Raw genomic sequence first — 14,851 nt, 5'->3', positions numbered from 1 at the left:
GTCATTTTTATAAATGACTTGGACACAGGCACAGGTAGATGGGTTAGTAAGTTTGCAGATGACACTAAAGTCGGTGAAGTGATGGACAGTGTGGAAGAATGTTGCAGTTTGCAGGGAGACTTCAATAAACTGCAGAATTGGGCTAAAAGGTGGCAAATGGAGTTCAATATGGATAAATATGAGGTGATTCACTTTGGGAAGAACAATAGGAAGGCAGAATACTGGGTCAATGGGAAGATTCTTGGTAGTGCGGATGTGCAGAGGGATCTTGGTGTCCATGTACATAGATCCCTGAAAGTTACCACCCAGGTTGATAGTGCTGTTAAGAAGGCTTACGGTGTGTTAGGTTTTATTGGTAGATGGATTGAGTTCCGGAGCCGTGATGTCATGCTGCAACTGTACAAAACGCTAGTGCGGCCTCACTTGGAATATTGCGTGCAGCTCCGGTCGCCCTATTATAGGAAGGATGTGGAAGCATTGGAAAAGCTGCAGAGGAGATTTACGAGGATGTTGCCTGGTCTGGAGCGCAGGCCCTATGAAGAAAGGCTGAGGGACTTGGGTCTGTTCTCATTAGAGAGAAGAAGGCTAAGAGGGGATTAAATAGAGACACACAAGATGATTAGAAGATTAGATAGGGTGGACAGTTAGAGTCTTTTTCTGAGGTTGATGACTTCAGCTTGTACAAGGGGGCATAGCTACAAATTGAGGGGTGATAGATTTAAGACAGATGTCAGAGGCAAGCTCCTTACTCAGAGAGTGGTAAGGGCGTGGAATGCCCTACCTGCCAATGTAGTTAACTCAGCCACATTAGGGGCATTTAAACAGTCCTTGGATAAGCATCTGGATGATGATGGGATAGTGTAGGGGGAGGGGCTTAGATCAGGTCACAGCTCAGTGCAACATCGAGGGCCGAAGGGCCTGTTCTGTGCCGCATTGTTTGATATGTTCTATGTACTCTCTTCCCAACTGCAGTATAAATGCTGCCCCCTTTACACTTCACTTCAGCTCCGATGAAGAGTCATCTAGACTTGAAATGTGGCTTGCTCTCTCTCCATGGATGTTGCCTGGCCCACTGTGATCTCCAGCATTTGTTGTTTTCAATGCAGGTTCCAGCATCTGCAGTAATTTGCTCCTATGCTGACTTCGCTTTATAGCTGTGGTCACCTCCCTTCCTTCTGAGACCTGGGTTTATATGTCCATCAATCACTGAAGATGATGAAACTGGTAGACAGAGTTCTTGATACTGAATACAGTATTCCAGACTTCATAAATAAGGCCAAATGGTTTGAGGGTAACTCCAGCTTCAACACAACAGCAAAAGGCAAACAGCAGGAGGATGCAAGATAACAAAGTGGATGAACACAGCAGGCCAAGCAACATCTTAGGAGCACAAAAGCTGACATTTCAGGCCTAGACCCTTCATCAGGAAAGGATACAAAAGCAAGAGGATACATTGAGATTTCGTAACAGGTGCCCTGCTGAACAAGGAACTGTATAAACGGTGCTTACACTGACTGTTACCTCACTTGCGTTTAAAACATTCAGTAATTCTTCCCACACCAGCTGAGGTCAGCATGAAGGTCCCTACTTCCCAGCCTTGCCCTATGCCTGAGGCATGTGACCCTCAGGTTAAACTCAGCACTAGTCACCTCTGTCTGCTGAGAAAGCAGTTTAGACCATAAGACCATAAGACATAGGAGTGGAAGTAAGGCCATTCAGCCCATCAAGTCCACTCTGCCATTTAAGTCATGGCTGATGGGCATTTCAACTCCAATTCCCTGCACTCTCCCCGCAGCCCTTGATTCCTATTGAGATCAAGAATTTGTCGATCTCTGCCTTGAAGGCATCCAACGTCCCGGCCTCCACTGCACTCTGCGGCAATGAATTCCACAAGCCCACCACTCTCTGGCTGAAGAAATGTCATCTCATTTCTCTTTTAAATTTACCCCGTCTAATTTTAAGGCTGTACCCATGGGTCCTCGTCTCCCCGCCCAACGGAAACAACTTCCTAGCGTCCACCCCTTCTAAGCCATACATTATCTTGTAAGTTTCTATTAGATCTCCCCTCAACCTTCTAAACTCTAATGAGTACAATCCCAGGATCCTTAGCCGTTCATCATATGTTAAACCTACCATTCCAGGGATCATCTGTGTGAATCTCCGCTGGACACACTCCAGGGCTAGTATGTCCTTCCTGAGGTGTGGGGCCCAAAATTGGACATGGTAATGTCCAAGATAATGAGAGGCATAGATAGAGTTGATAGCCAGAGACTATTTCCCAGGGCAGAAATGGCTAGCACGAGGGGTCATAGTTTTAAGCTGGTTGGTGGAAAGTATAGAGGGGATGTCAGAGGCAGGTTCTTTACGCAGAGAGTTGTGAGAGCATGGAATGCGTTGCCAGCAGCAGTTGTGGAAGCAAGGTCATTGGGGTCATTTAAGAGACTGCTGGACATGTATATGGTCACAGAAATTTGAGGGTGCATACATGAGGATCAATGGTCGGCACAACATTGTGGGCTGAAGGGCCTGTTCTGTGCTGTACTGTTCTATGTTCTATGTTCTATGTTTATGGTACTTTGGGACCATTGAGACTTTTCACCTTAATACTTCAACAATCCTGGTGTTTAAAACAGTTCTTTTCCCATTTCAATCCATAATCAAAAATACATAAAGATAAAAAGACATGGTCTTTACACCTCTGAGACCACACTGAAGTAAATGTCTGATACTTGGGTGTGAAATCTGTGCGAAGTGAGGAAAGATTCTCTCCACCACACTGAACACATCAGTACCTTGGCTGGGTTCAGGCATTGCACATTAAGTGTTCATTTTCACTGTTAAATGTAATTTATTATCACGTCTTGTCTTTTGAGCGTTTCCCCTGCCTGAGGAACATTTGGTGTATCTTTAAGGGATCCAGTTTAACAAAGCCTTGTTTGTTGTAGCACAATCACGTGTCCAGCAGTGAGCCTTGTAAGTTCACAGCTGTCTTGCATGTGTCTTTAACCTGCTGCAGACATGGGTAAGGATGGTGAGTTGGACTGCAGCAATTCAAAAAGGCAGCTCACCACCACCTTCTCAACGGCAGCTAGAGACGGTCAATAAATTGCTGGCCAGCCAGCGATGCCACATGCCACAAATGAATTTAAAAGAACATTTTTGTTGAGATAGACTTGCCTCATGCATAGGTTAGCAACTCATCTGTTGCCTGATAGCCCTCCAAGCTCTATGAATGCACTGAAACCAGCAGATCAAATTGGTACAGTCCCATACTGCCTGGGATTGCCCAGCCGTCCAATGAAATGCAATGATCTCTCTAATCATCAAAAGTGGCACTTTTGCTCTATACCAAATGGGCAAGAGCTTATTACCAGTAACCATTTCTTGCTGTGTGTCAATGTGAACCAAGAAATTTAAGTGTCCTCTCCAGGATATTCACCGAGACAAATAATGTGGAGACATCACACACAACTGATCAGGAATCTCTCCCGCTCTTCGCATGCCAATGGTGCGTTTAGCTACATCATGAGCACAACTTTCATGGTCTGGAGTGGAACCTGAACCCAGAGCTTCTGGCTGAGAGGTACGGGCACAATCCAATGTGCCTGAGAATCTGCTTAAGCTTACAACAGCTGGTATATCTCGCCCAAGGACTGATAAGGCCTGGCTACATTTACATTCTGAAATCAGCCAAAGTCGAGCTTCTTCAGAGTAGTATGCTGTCAGAACTGAAAATAAAATTGCTGGAGATCACAGCTGGTCAGGTAGCATCCATGGAGAGAAAGCAAGCTAATGTTTTTTTAAGTCTAAATGACTCTTCATCAGTCAGGCTGACTCTCATAGAGTCATTAAATCATACAGTACAGAAGATGGCCTTCAGCCCATTGCATTAGTGCTGACAAGTCTCCACTAAATCAATACTAACCCCACTTTCCAGCACTAGGTCCAAATAGCCTTAAATGCTATGACATTTCAAGTGCTCATCTATGTAGTTTTTAAAGGAGTGGGGTTACCTGCCTCTCATTATACTCTTTTGAAAAACAAATTTAAACAAATTAAGCCAAGTTAAAACACTGCAGCCATTAAGGGTGGATTGTAACAAACATTAAACATTCAAGTGAAATGTAGGATGGCACGGTGACTCAGTGATTAACACTGCTGCCTCACAGCGCCAGGGACCCAGGTTCAACTCTACCCTTGAGCAACTGTCAGTGCGGAGTTTCTCTCTGTGTCTGCGTGGGTTTCCTCCGGGTGCTTCCGTTTCCTCCCACAGTCCAAAGATGTGCAGATTAGGTGGATTGACCATGTCAAATTGCCTCGAGTATCTAGGGATGCCCACGCAAAGTGGGTTATCCATGGGATATACAGGGCAGCAAGGACAGAATTGGGAGTGGGTCACTCTTCAGAGGGTGGGTGTGGACTTTATGGGCTGAATGACCTGTTTCTACACCATAAGGATTCTATGAAATAAATTAAAATATCATTTTGTGTGGAGATGGTGTCCTTTAGCTGACATAGTGTCATCCCTGTTCAATAAGAAATATGTTTATGATTTGTCATAATATTCAGACTTGCTGTTTGTCGTTCCCTACAAGGATCTCCTGGACAATATTATTTACCTGGCTCCTTCTTACCTCAGCGGAGCCACAGTCACACTCTTCACCTTTCTCCACGTACAAGTTGCCACACTCTTGCCCTTGAACCAGTTTATCAAGATCTGGCATGTTGTAGAGACACACCCCAAACCCACGAAGCAGGCTGGCCTCCAGGTCATCTTTGCTGCAGCTGCTGAACATTACTGGGAATGTGAAACTGAGGATAAGAACACATGATAGTGTCAAAGAAGAGCAAGTTCAAAATGTAACAAAGAGCAGGAAACAATGTTGATATCCACAAAGCCTTAAAACTAGAGGGGGTAAGTTTAAAACGGAAATGAGACGACATTTCTTCAGCCAGAGAGCGGTGGGTCTGTGGAATTCATTGCCACGGAGTGCAGTGGAGGCCGGGACGTTAGATGCCTTCAAGGCAGAGATTGACAAATTCTTGATCTCAGAAGGAATCAAGGGCTACGGGGAGAGTGCAGGGAAGTGGAGTTGAAATGCCCATCAGCCATGATTTAAATGGCGGAGCGGACTTGATGGGCCGAATGGCCTTACTTCCACTCCTACGTCTTATGGTCTAAGTTGATCACATCTCCCAAACCTGCAACCTCCATTGCCTGAAAAAGAGAAGAGCTGGACCAGTGCCACCTACAACCATTCTAAGTTAGATACTAAGACATATAACTGTTCCTTCCTCAGCACTGGGTCAAACTGCTGGACCTCTCAATCTAACGGCTCTGTGGGAATATCTTCATAATAAAAAGTGATTCAATAAGATTGTTTCAGAGACAGTAGGAACTGCAGACGCTGGAGAATCTGAGATAACAAGGTATAGAGCCGGATGAACACAGCAGGCCAAGCAGCGTCAGAGGAGCAGGGAAGCTATCGCTTCGAGCCTAGACCCTTCTTCAGAAATTATTTCTGAACGATTTCTGAAGAAGGGTCTAGGCCCGAAACATCAGTTTTCCTGCTCCTCTGATGCTGCTTGGCCTGCTGTGTTCATCCAGCTCTATACCTTGTTATCTCTCATTCAATAAGATTGCTTAGTTTCTCAAGGACAGTTAGGTATAGGAGATAAATTTTGGCATTGCCAATAATGTCCATGTGAAGAAATAAATTGGCAATCTTTGAAAACAATGTCTTTCAACCAAAGATCACCGAAAAGACACCAGACCCAATGTCAGGCACCGATGGCAAGTGCCCGAGTAATTGTGGTGCCACTGAAGTTGGGAGGAGAATGCCATGAAGTCTCATGGCACCAAGTCAAAAATAACAAAGGAAACCTCCTGCCAATTAGCACTCTCCAGGGTTGGGGAGTCCAAAACTAGAGGCTTTGGTTAAAGGTGAGCGGGGAGAGGTTTAAAAGGGACCTTAGGGGAAATGTTTTCATGCAGAGGGTGGTGCTTGTCCGGAATGAGTTGCTGGAAGAAGTGGTGGAGGCAGACGCAATGATTACATTTAAAAGGTATCTTGATGGGTACATGAGCAGGAAGGGTTTAGAGGGTTTACGGCCAAATGCTGGCCAATGGGATGAGATCAGTTTAGGTACTTATCCACTGTCTCCATGCACAAGTTACCACTGTGGTCTTTAACGGGCGCTGCTCTTTTCCTAGTTATTCTTTTATCCTTAATGTACTCGTGAAATAACTTATATTTCTTTATTTTACCCGCTGCTTTTCTTTCATGCTCCCTTTCTGCTCTCCTAATTTATTTTTTTTAAATTTCTCCTTGCACATCCTGCACGCCACTGGGTCTTCTGCAGATCTCAGCCCTCAGTATCTGCCATAAAGTTCCCTTTATCTCTTGATATTCGGGGATCATCATCTTTTTTAGTTCCATCTTTTATCTTTATTGGAATATGTTGGCCCTATACTCTCTATATGTCCTTCTTGAAATCCTCCCACTACTCTGAGACAGATTTATCTAAAAGTGTCAGTTCCCACTGGCTAAACAATGCCTGATCTTACTAAAGTTGGCCTTCCTTCAGTTTAAGGCTTTGATTTCAGGGCCATTCTTGTCCTTTTCTATAGTAATCATGAATTTAAAAGATTACAATTGCTGTCTGCAAAATACTTCCCCACTGAGACATCAATCCGCTACCCAGCTTCATGTCCTAAAATTAAGTTCAAGATCACTCCTTCTTTCATAGGACCCTCAACAGACTGGCTTGAAAAGGTGCATTTGATGCATTTTAAGAATTCTCTCCCTCTAAACTTTTCACACTAGTTAATTTTCCCCAGTTAATGTTGGGGAAGTTGAAATCCCCTGACTGCTCTGTTTTTTGGACCAGATTTGATTACATTTGTTTTCCTTTATTGTAACACTTTTCAAATAAGGATACTCAGGAAGATGGCAATAAGAACACATGAAATAGGAGCAAAGGAAGGCCATTCAGCCCTTTGAGCCTACTCTGCCATTCAATGAAATCGAAGCTGATCATCTGTTTCTCCTTCATTTTCCTACACTATATCTGTATCTCCTGATGTTTTTAATATACAGAAATTGATCAATGTTAGCAATGAACACACTCAATGATTAAGCCTCCACAACTTTCTGGGGGACAGCATTCAATAGATTCAGCAGTCTCTGAGTGAAGAAATTCCTCCTTATCTCAAACCTACGTGACCTGCCCCTTACTCTAAGACTGCGTCCTCTAGTCCTAAAACCCCACCCTGCCATAGACGGGGGAAACATTCTTCCTTCTACCCTGTCAATTGCTGTAAGTATTATTGATATTTGAATGAGATTATCATTCATATTTCTCAACTTCAAAGAATGTAGTCACAGTCTGTTTACTCTTCCTTCCTAGGACCACTTCTCCATCCCATCCGTTTGGTGAACTTTTCTTGCACTCTCTCTGGTAAGTATGTCTTTCTTTATGTACGGAAACTAAAACGGCACATAATATAATCAGTTTTATATAATTGCCCTCACTCTGACGCTCCAATCCTCCCGTAATAACGATCAACACACCATTTGCCATCTGAACTATTTGCTGCACCTGCATGTTAGCACTACCCAGCTCTCACCACTTCAGAACTACTCAATAATTCTGTTTGGAAAGGTGGAGTTGAGGTAGCAGAACAGCGATAATTTGAGTGAATGGCAGAGGGGCTGAGGTACTGGCACTAGTTTCTGTTTTCTACATCCTTATGTAGGATCATTCACTTTTGGCTTTGTAAATTTTCAAACATTTCCATCTTATTTTGTGATGGAAAGGCTTAGAACATTAGTATTTCTCTTCTCCCACAAATGTTCCCTGGTTAACAGACCCTTGTAAAATTTGCTCTCTTCAGTTTCTGCCTGGCCTGCGGTTCAAAGCTGCACCATGGCTGAAGCTGGAGCTGTTAGTGGAGCCTTCCCCTCACTGTCATCTATCCAACAATATTGTGACAAAGAGATGGAATAAATTACAATCCAAAGACAAGGCTCCTTTGGTAATACAGTTCACCTCATCAGCCGTGTGTTAACGGCAGGACAGATTCACTCTTGTTGTTACATGTTACATTGGTAACGAGATCCCCAAACACTGAACAAGCTGCTAGAATCTGTTCCTCACCCCATTGCCGTTTCCATGATGCAACCTGCAACCTCATCGGCACAGTTACAGCCACGATCCTCAGTATCATGTGTCATTCCCAGATTGTGTCCTAGTTCATGGGCGACGGTTGCAGCAGCAGCCAAGAAACTTGGCTGGCTGTCCTAGGACGGAACAACGGACCTTCCTGTTAACATGTTTTAACATCATCCCAGTCACTTGCACTCACAAAATGTCTCACCTAAACTCAGCTCTCTCTGATTATTTCTTTCAGTCACAAGCTCACTGTCAAATCTCCAGCTCAGACTCAGTCTCTCGCTCATACTCAATCTCCAGCTCACACGTAGTCACCAGCTCATGCTCAGTGTTTCACAGAAACAGACCCTTGTCCGTGCCAACTGGGTATCCTAAACTCATCTAGTCCCATTTCAGTCACACTTGGTCTCTTGCTCACACTTAAGTCACTAGCTCTCACTCAATATAATAAAGTGTGAAGCTGGATGAACACAGCAGGTCAAGCAGCATCTCAGGAGCACAAAAGCTGACGTTTCGGGACTAGACCCTTCATCAGAGAGGGGGATGGGGAGAGGGAACTGGAATAAATAGGGAGAGAGGGGGAGGCGGACCGAAGATGGAGAGAAAAGAATATAGGTGGAGAGGAGAGTATAGGTGGGGTGGTAGGGAGGGGATAGGTCAGTCCAGGGAAGACGGACAGGTCAAGGAGGTGGGATGAGGTTAGTAGGTAGGAGATGGAGATGCGGCTTAGGGTGGGAGGAAGGGATGGGTGAGAGGAAGAACAGGTTAGGGAGGCAGAGCCAGGCTGGGCTGGTTTTGGGATGCAGTCGGGGGAGGGGAAGAGCTGGGCTGGTTGTGTGATGCAGTGGGGGGAGGGGACGAACTGGGCTGGTTTTGGGATGCGGTGGAGGAAGGGGAGATTTTGAAGCTGGTGAAGTCCACATTGATACCATTGGGCTGCAGGGTTCCCAAGCGGAACATGAGTTGCTGTTCCTGCAACCTTAGGGTGGCATCATTGTGGCACTGCAGGAGGCCCATGATGGACATGTCATCTAAAGAATGGGAGGGGGAGTTGAAATGGTTTGCGACTGGGAGGTGCAGTTGTTTCTGGCAAACTGAGCGGAGGTGTTCTGCAAAGCGGTCCCCAAGCCTCCGTTTGGTTTTCCCAATGTAGAGGTAGCCATACCGGGTACAGTGGACACAGTATACCTCATTGGCAGGTGTGCCCCCACTGCATCACACAATCAGCCCAGCTCTTCCCCTCCCCCCACTGCATCCCAAAACCAGCCCAGCCTGTCTCTGCCTCCCTAACCTGTTCTTCCTCTCACCCATCCCTTCCTCCCACCCCAAGCCGCACCTCCATTTCCTACCTACTAACCTCATCTAACCTCCTTGACCTGTCCGTCTTCCCTGGACTGACTATCCCCTCTCTACCTCCCCACCTATACCCTCCTCTCCACCCATCTTCTTTTCTCTCCATCTTCGGTCCGCCTCCCCCTCTCTCCCTATTTATTCCAGAACCCTCTCCCCATCCCCCTCTCTGATGAAGGGTCCAGGCCCGAAACGTCAGTTTTTGTGCTCCTGAAATGCTGCTTGGCCTGCTGTGTTCATCTAGCTTCACACTTTATTATCTTGGATTCTCCAGCATCTGCAGCTCCCATTAGCTCTCACTCAATGTTTTGTTACACTTACAGTATGGAAGGAGGCCATTTGACCCATCGTGTCTGTACTGGCTCCTGAAAGAGCGAACCAGATAATCCCACTCTCCAGCCCTACCTCCACAGCTCTCTAACTTCGTTTCTTTCAAATATATATCCAACTCTTTTGAAACCTCCCATGGGATCCACCTCCAACACTCTCCCAGGCAGCACATTCCAAATCCTAATGACTCTCTGACCGAAGAAGTTTCTCCTCATCTCATTCTTAGCTCTGTAGCTAACAATCTTGATGTTGTGACCTCCAGTTACTGACATACAAACTAGTGGAAACAGAATATCCTTCTTTAATCTGTCAAAATTGTTCATAATTTTTGAACACCTCAGTTAGGTCACCTCTTCATCTACTCTGCTCAAAGCAGAATAAACCCAATTTCTCTCATCTCTCCTTGTATTTAAAATCCTTCATTTTTATGATCATTCAACCAAATCTCCTTTATACTGTATTCCTTAATATCCTTCAAACTTTAACATCCTTCCTTAAATAAGGTGCCCAGAACTGACACAATACTCCAAATCAGGTCTGGCTGTATCTGTGAACAGAAATCAAAGTTAACATTTTGGTCCAGTGGCCCTTCCTCAGGGTTTCAAGTCCCCCCTCCCCACCATAGCTTCAGGCCAAATTCAGTGGTGGGTTCAAATACCGAGTGCATATAATGACAAGTTAGAACACTGTCCAGGGAGGCCAAGCAGCAAATGCGGATGCATTGAGCTGCCTCTCGCTGGCAGATACCCCACCGGTGATACCACCCCAGCAAGGGTCCGTAGCGGTTTTAAATTTTCTGGACACATCCTCCTGCTACAGCTGACGGTATCAGACTTTGGATGCAAAAAGGTCCAGTCCAAGAAAAACTGAGACAGCTGGTGGTGATGGGGGAAACCAAACAACCAGAGCTGAAACATTTTTGGATCCAGAGAAACCAGGTCACAATACAGGACAGCATATTCTAGTGGAGAGCAGGAGCAATTCATCCAGATACTGGCTGAACTGCAACAGGGGTTTCCAAAATGAAGACATTGGTGAGAAGCTATGTCCAGTGGCTAGGATTGGACGCAGACATAGCTGCATTTGTGGGGCAATGCTCAGTGTGCCAACAAGGACAAGAATTACCACCAGCAGCTCCCCGACATTTGTGGGAATGGCCGGGTAAACCCTGGACTCAGTTACACATCGACTATGTGGTCCTCTCATGGCTCGGTGTTCTTAGTTATTGTGGGTGCCCACTCAAAAAGGTTGAATGTAATTGAGTTCATTTGTCAAACACGGGGATGATGAAACAAAAACTGCACACCTCCTTTGCAATACATAGACTCCCACAAGTGTTGCTCACAGATAACGGGCCATCAGACTTTGACTATTTCCTAAAATCAAATGGTATTCTTTGTGTAAGGATAGCTCCATACCATCCATTGTCCAAATGTCTGGCAGAAAGAGCTGTCCAAACTTTGAATGCAGGCTTAAAGAAACAGCCTTTAAGCTTCACTAGATACTAAACTGTTCCTGTTCCTAATTGACTGTAGGACCACTCCTCATGCAGCTGCAGGATTTAGCACCAGCAGAGCTGCTAATTGGAAGAACCAGGTTAAATATGATCTTAAAATGTGAGGCTGGATGAACACAGCAGGCCAAGCAGCATCTCAGGAGCACAAAAGCTGACATTTCGGGCCTAGACCCTTCATCAGAGATGATGACCTCTCTGATGAAGGGTCTAGGCCCGAAATGTCAGCTTTTGTGCTCCTGAGATGCTGCTTGGCCTGCTGTGTTCATCCAGCCTCACATTTTATCATCTTGGAATCTCCAGCATCTGCAGTTCCCATTATCTCTTAAATATGATCTTCCCTGACTTGGGTGAATCAGCACCAGAATGTCGATGCTAGACATGAGACATCGCTAAACGAGGGAGATGTTTTACTTCAGAGGAAGAAATGTGGTGTGGAACCACAGGAATGGCCCTGCATGGTTAAGAGGATTGCTCTATGCACGGTCAGGTCAAGTGACATATAAATTCTGGCTAGGTGTGTCTGTCCTGAACAAGCACATAGACCATATGAACACTTCAAACTTGCAAATGGGGAAAAGTCAAAATGTGCCCAGCCCTCCGACTATTCTGGAACTGGTGGGCTCTCCGTCTCCAGTAACCACTGAAGGTACTTCAGAATCTGAGACGGACACGGCAGATATTGCAGCCTCGATACCTTTGCCGTATGAAGAGGAGAGCAAATTTCTTTTGGGCGCAGGAGGTGAGCTACTGTGCATTATATGCTACCTGGATCAGAGGTAGTGTTGCAGGAACCTGATCTGGTGCTAAATGCCCCAGCAGGAATTACTAAAAAAAAGAAGTAGCCTCTGTCCTTGGACTCAGAAGGGGGCATTTGAAGTGATTGTATTCAGGTCAGTTAGGGTGACCTCGTAAACTATGAGATCCCTGATTGGGGCTGTTTATCTGGTCTACTCAGGGACCCCTGGCTGATAGATATAAACAGGAGTCAGGGCTTTTGTTCACTCTGAGAGCTAATGTCAAGGAGTTTTCACGTGTAAATAAATGGTGACTTCATGACGGGACACAGTCTCTGTGGAGTTATTTCAGTATAAGTTAAAAGAAAAAGCATATAAGGAAGTCAAAGTCATGTGATAGACAAAAGACTGAATTAATTCAGAATCCAGCAAAGAAGGCTAAAAAATGACGAAGAAACTATGTTATGAGGGCAAACTAGCAAGAAATGTAAAAACTGACAATGAGAGTCTTTTTAAGTATATAATAAGGGAAGATAGAGGTTGAAGAGAACACAGGGTCCTCAGAAAATGAATCTATGGAGACGGTTTTGGGGAACAAGGAAACGGTGGAACATTTCAGTAGGTATTTTGCAACAGTCTTTATGGTGGAAGATACTTAAAACATTCAAATTAAAGAATTTGGGGAGGAGTTAAGTACCATCACCTTTGCTAGCTAATAGTATTAGGCACACTAATGAGGCTAATGGCATATAAGTCCCGTGACCCTGATGACTGGTATCCTAGATCCTAAAACAAGTAGCTGCAGATATAATGGATACATTGGTTGTAATTTTTCAAAACTCCTAGGATTCTGGAGAATTACCAGAATATTAGAAACTGCCAATTTAACACCAATATTCAAAAAGGGAAGGAGGCAAAAAGCAGGTCACTATGCATTGATTATCCTCACATCAATTGCTGAAAAAGCATTGGAATCAATTATTGATGAAATAACAGCAGCACATTTTAAAACTCATCATCTAATCAAGCAGGCACTGTATGGGTTCATTAAAGGAAAATCATGTCTGACTAATTAATTAGAGTTTTTGAGGAAGTCTCAAATGGAGTAGACAGTCAGAAACCAACAGATGTTGTATTTGGACTTCCAGAAGGTGTATAACAAAGTACCTCACAAAAACTAAAGTCATTAGCTAAGAGACTATGGTGCTATATATTTCTAACATATGGTCATATATTTCTAAGGACAGAGAATTGGTTCATGGGCAGGAAGCAGTCAGTGACGTTAAAGTGGTCCCATTTCGGGTTGACAACCTGTGACCACTACAGTTCCACAGAGATCAGTGCTGGGACCTCACCTATTAACAATATATATCAATGAATTGGAAAATGGAAGTGCACGTAATGTAGCCAAATTTGAAACAACATGAGAATAGGTGAAAAGGCAGGTTGTAAGTGGCATACAAGCAGCTTACAAAGAAACACTGGACATTTATTAAAAACAAGAGGATAACGACAGGGAAGGTGGGACCACTCAAGAATAAAGGAGGGAACTTGTGCTTGGAGGCAGAGGATGTGGGTGAGATCCTAAATGAGTACTTTGCATCAGTATTCACCCAGGAGAAGGATAAGGAGGAGACATGAAATTTGTGTGGAGCATGCTCATATGCTGTGGCATTTGAGATCAAGAAAGAAGTGGTGTTGGGTTTCTTGAAGAGCATTAAGGCGGATAAACTCCCAGGGCCCAATAGTATCAACCGCAGGTTACTGAGAGAGGCACAAAAGGAGATTACTGGGGCCTTTACAAAGGTCTCTGTATCCTTGCTAGCCACTGGATGGATCCTGGAGGACTGGTGAGTAGCTAATGTTGTTCCTCTGTTCAAGAAGGGATAATCTGGGAAACTATACACCATGAGTCTCACATCAGTGGTTGGGAAGCTATTGGAGAAAGTTCTGAGGGATATGATTTACAAGCGTTTGGAAAAGCCGAATTAGGGATAGTCAGCTTGTCTTTGTGCTGTTCAGGTCACATCAGACGAACTTGACTGAATTTTTTGAGGATGTGACAAAGGTGATCAATGAGGGTACAGCAGTGGATGTTGTTTACATCAGTTTTAGTAAGGCTTTCAACAAGGTCCCTCAAAGTAGGATCATCCAGAAGATTAAGATGATGGAATCAATGGTGACTTGGCTGCATGGATTCAGAATTGGCTAGCCCACAGAAAGCAGAGTGTGGTGGTAAAAGGGCGTTTTTCTGGCTAGTGGTGCTCCACAGGGACTCATACTGGGAGGGTCTAGGCCCAAAACGTCAGCCTTCCTGCTCCTCTGATGCTGCCTGGCCTGCTGTGTTCCTCCAGCTCTAAACCATATTATCACAGAACTGTTAACCCAGAGACATGGGCTCAAATCCTGCCATGGAATCCTGTTGTGGAATTTGAATTTAATAAAGAAAAATCTGAATTAAGAGTCTAATGATGACCATGAATCCGTTGCTTATTGTCGGAAAATCCAAACTAGTTTACTGATGTCCGTTAGGGAAGGAAATTGCTGCCCTGACCTGGTCTGGCCTACATGTGACTCCAGACCCACAGTAATGTGATTGACTTTTAACTGCCCCCTGGGCAATTAGGGATGGGCAATAAATGCTGCCTGGCCAGTGATGCCACACACCATGACTGAATAAATTAAAAAAAGGCCAACATGCCACTTGCCTTCTTTACCACCCTATCTACTTGTTTGGCCATTTTCA

The 14,851-nt window shown here is 44.7% G+C and overlaps 1 protein-coding gene across 1 annotated transcript in view; it reads right to left on the bottom strand.

The window, feature by feature from the left end:
• LOC125456083 (disintegrin and metalloproteinase domain-containing protein 12-like) overlaps positions 1-14,851 on the bottom strand; it is a 223,160-nt gene that overhangs the window by 140,971 nt on the left and 67,338 nt on the right. Inside the window, exons 12-13 of the mRNA XM_059650791.1 lie at positions 8,161-8,303; positions 4,635-4,812 (exon numbers count right to left, since the gene is read on the bottom strand). Of these exons, the coding sequence (XP_059506774.1) occupies positions 4,635-4,812; positions 8,161-8,303 (321 nt within the window). The remainder of the gene's footprint in view (positions 1-4,634; positions 4,813-8,160; positions 8,304-14,851) is intronic.

This window comes from Stegostoma tigrinum, chromosome 1 (genome assembly GCF_030684315.1).
Source record: "Stegostoma tigrinum isolate sSteTig4 chromosome 1, sSteTig4.hap1, whole genome shotgun sequence".
In the NCBI taxonomy this organism is placed as follows: domain Eukaryota; kingdom Metazoa; phylum Chordata; class Chondrichthyes; order Orectolobiformes; family Stegostomatidae; genus Stegostoma; species Stegostoma tigrinum.
This window is presented reverse-complemented; position numbering and strand designations above follow the sequence as displayed.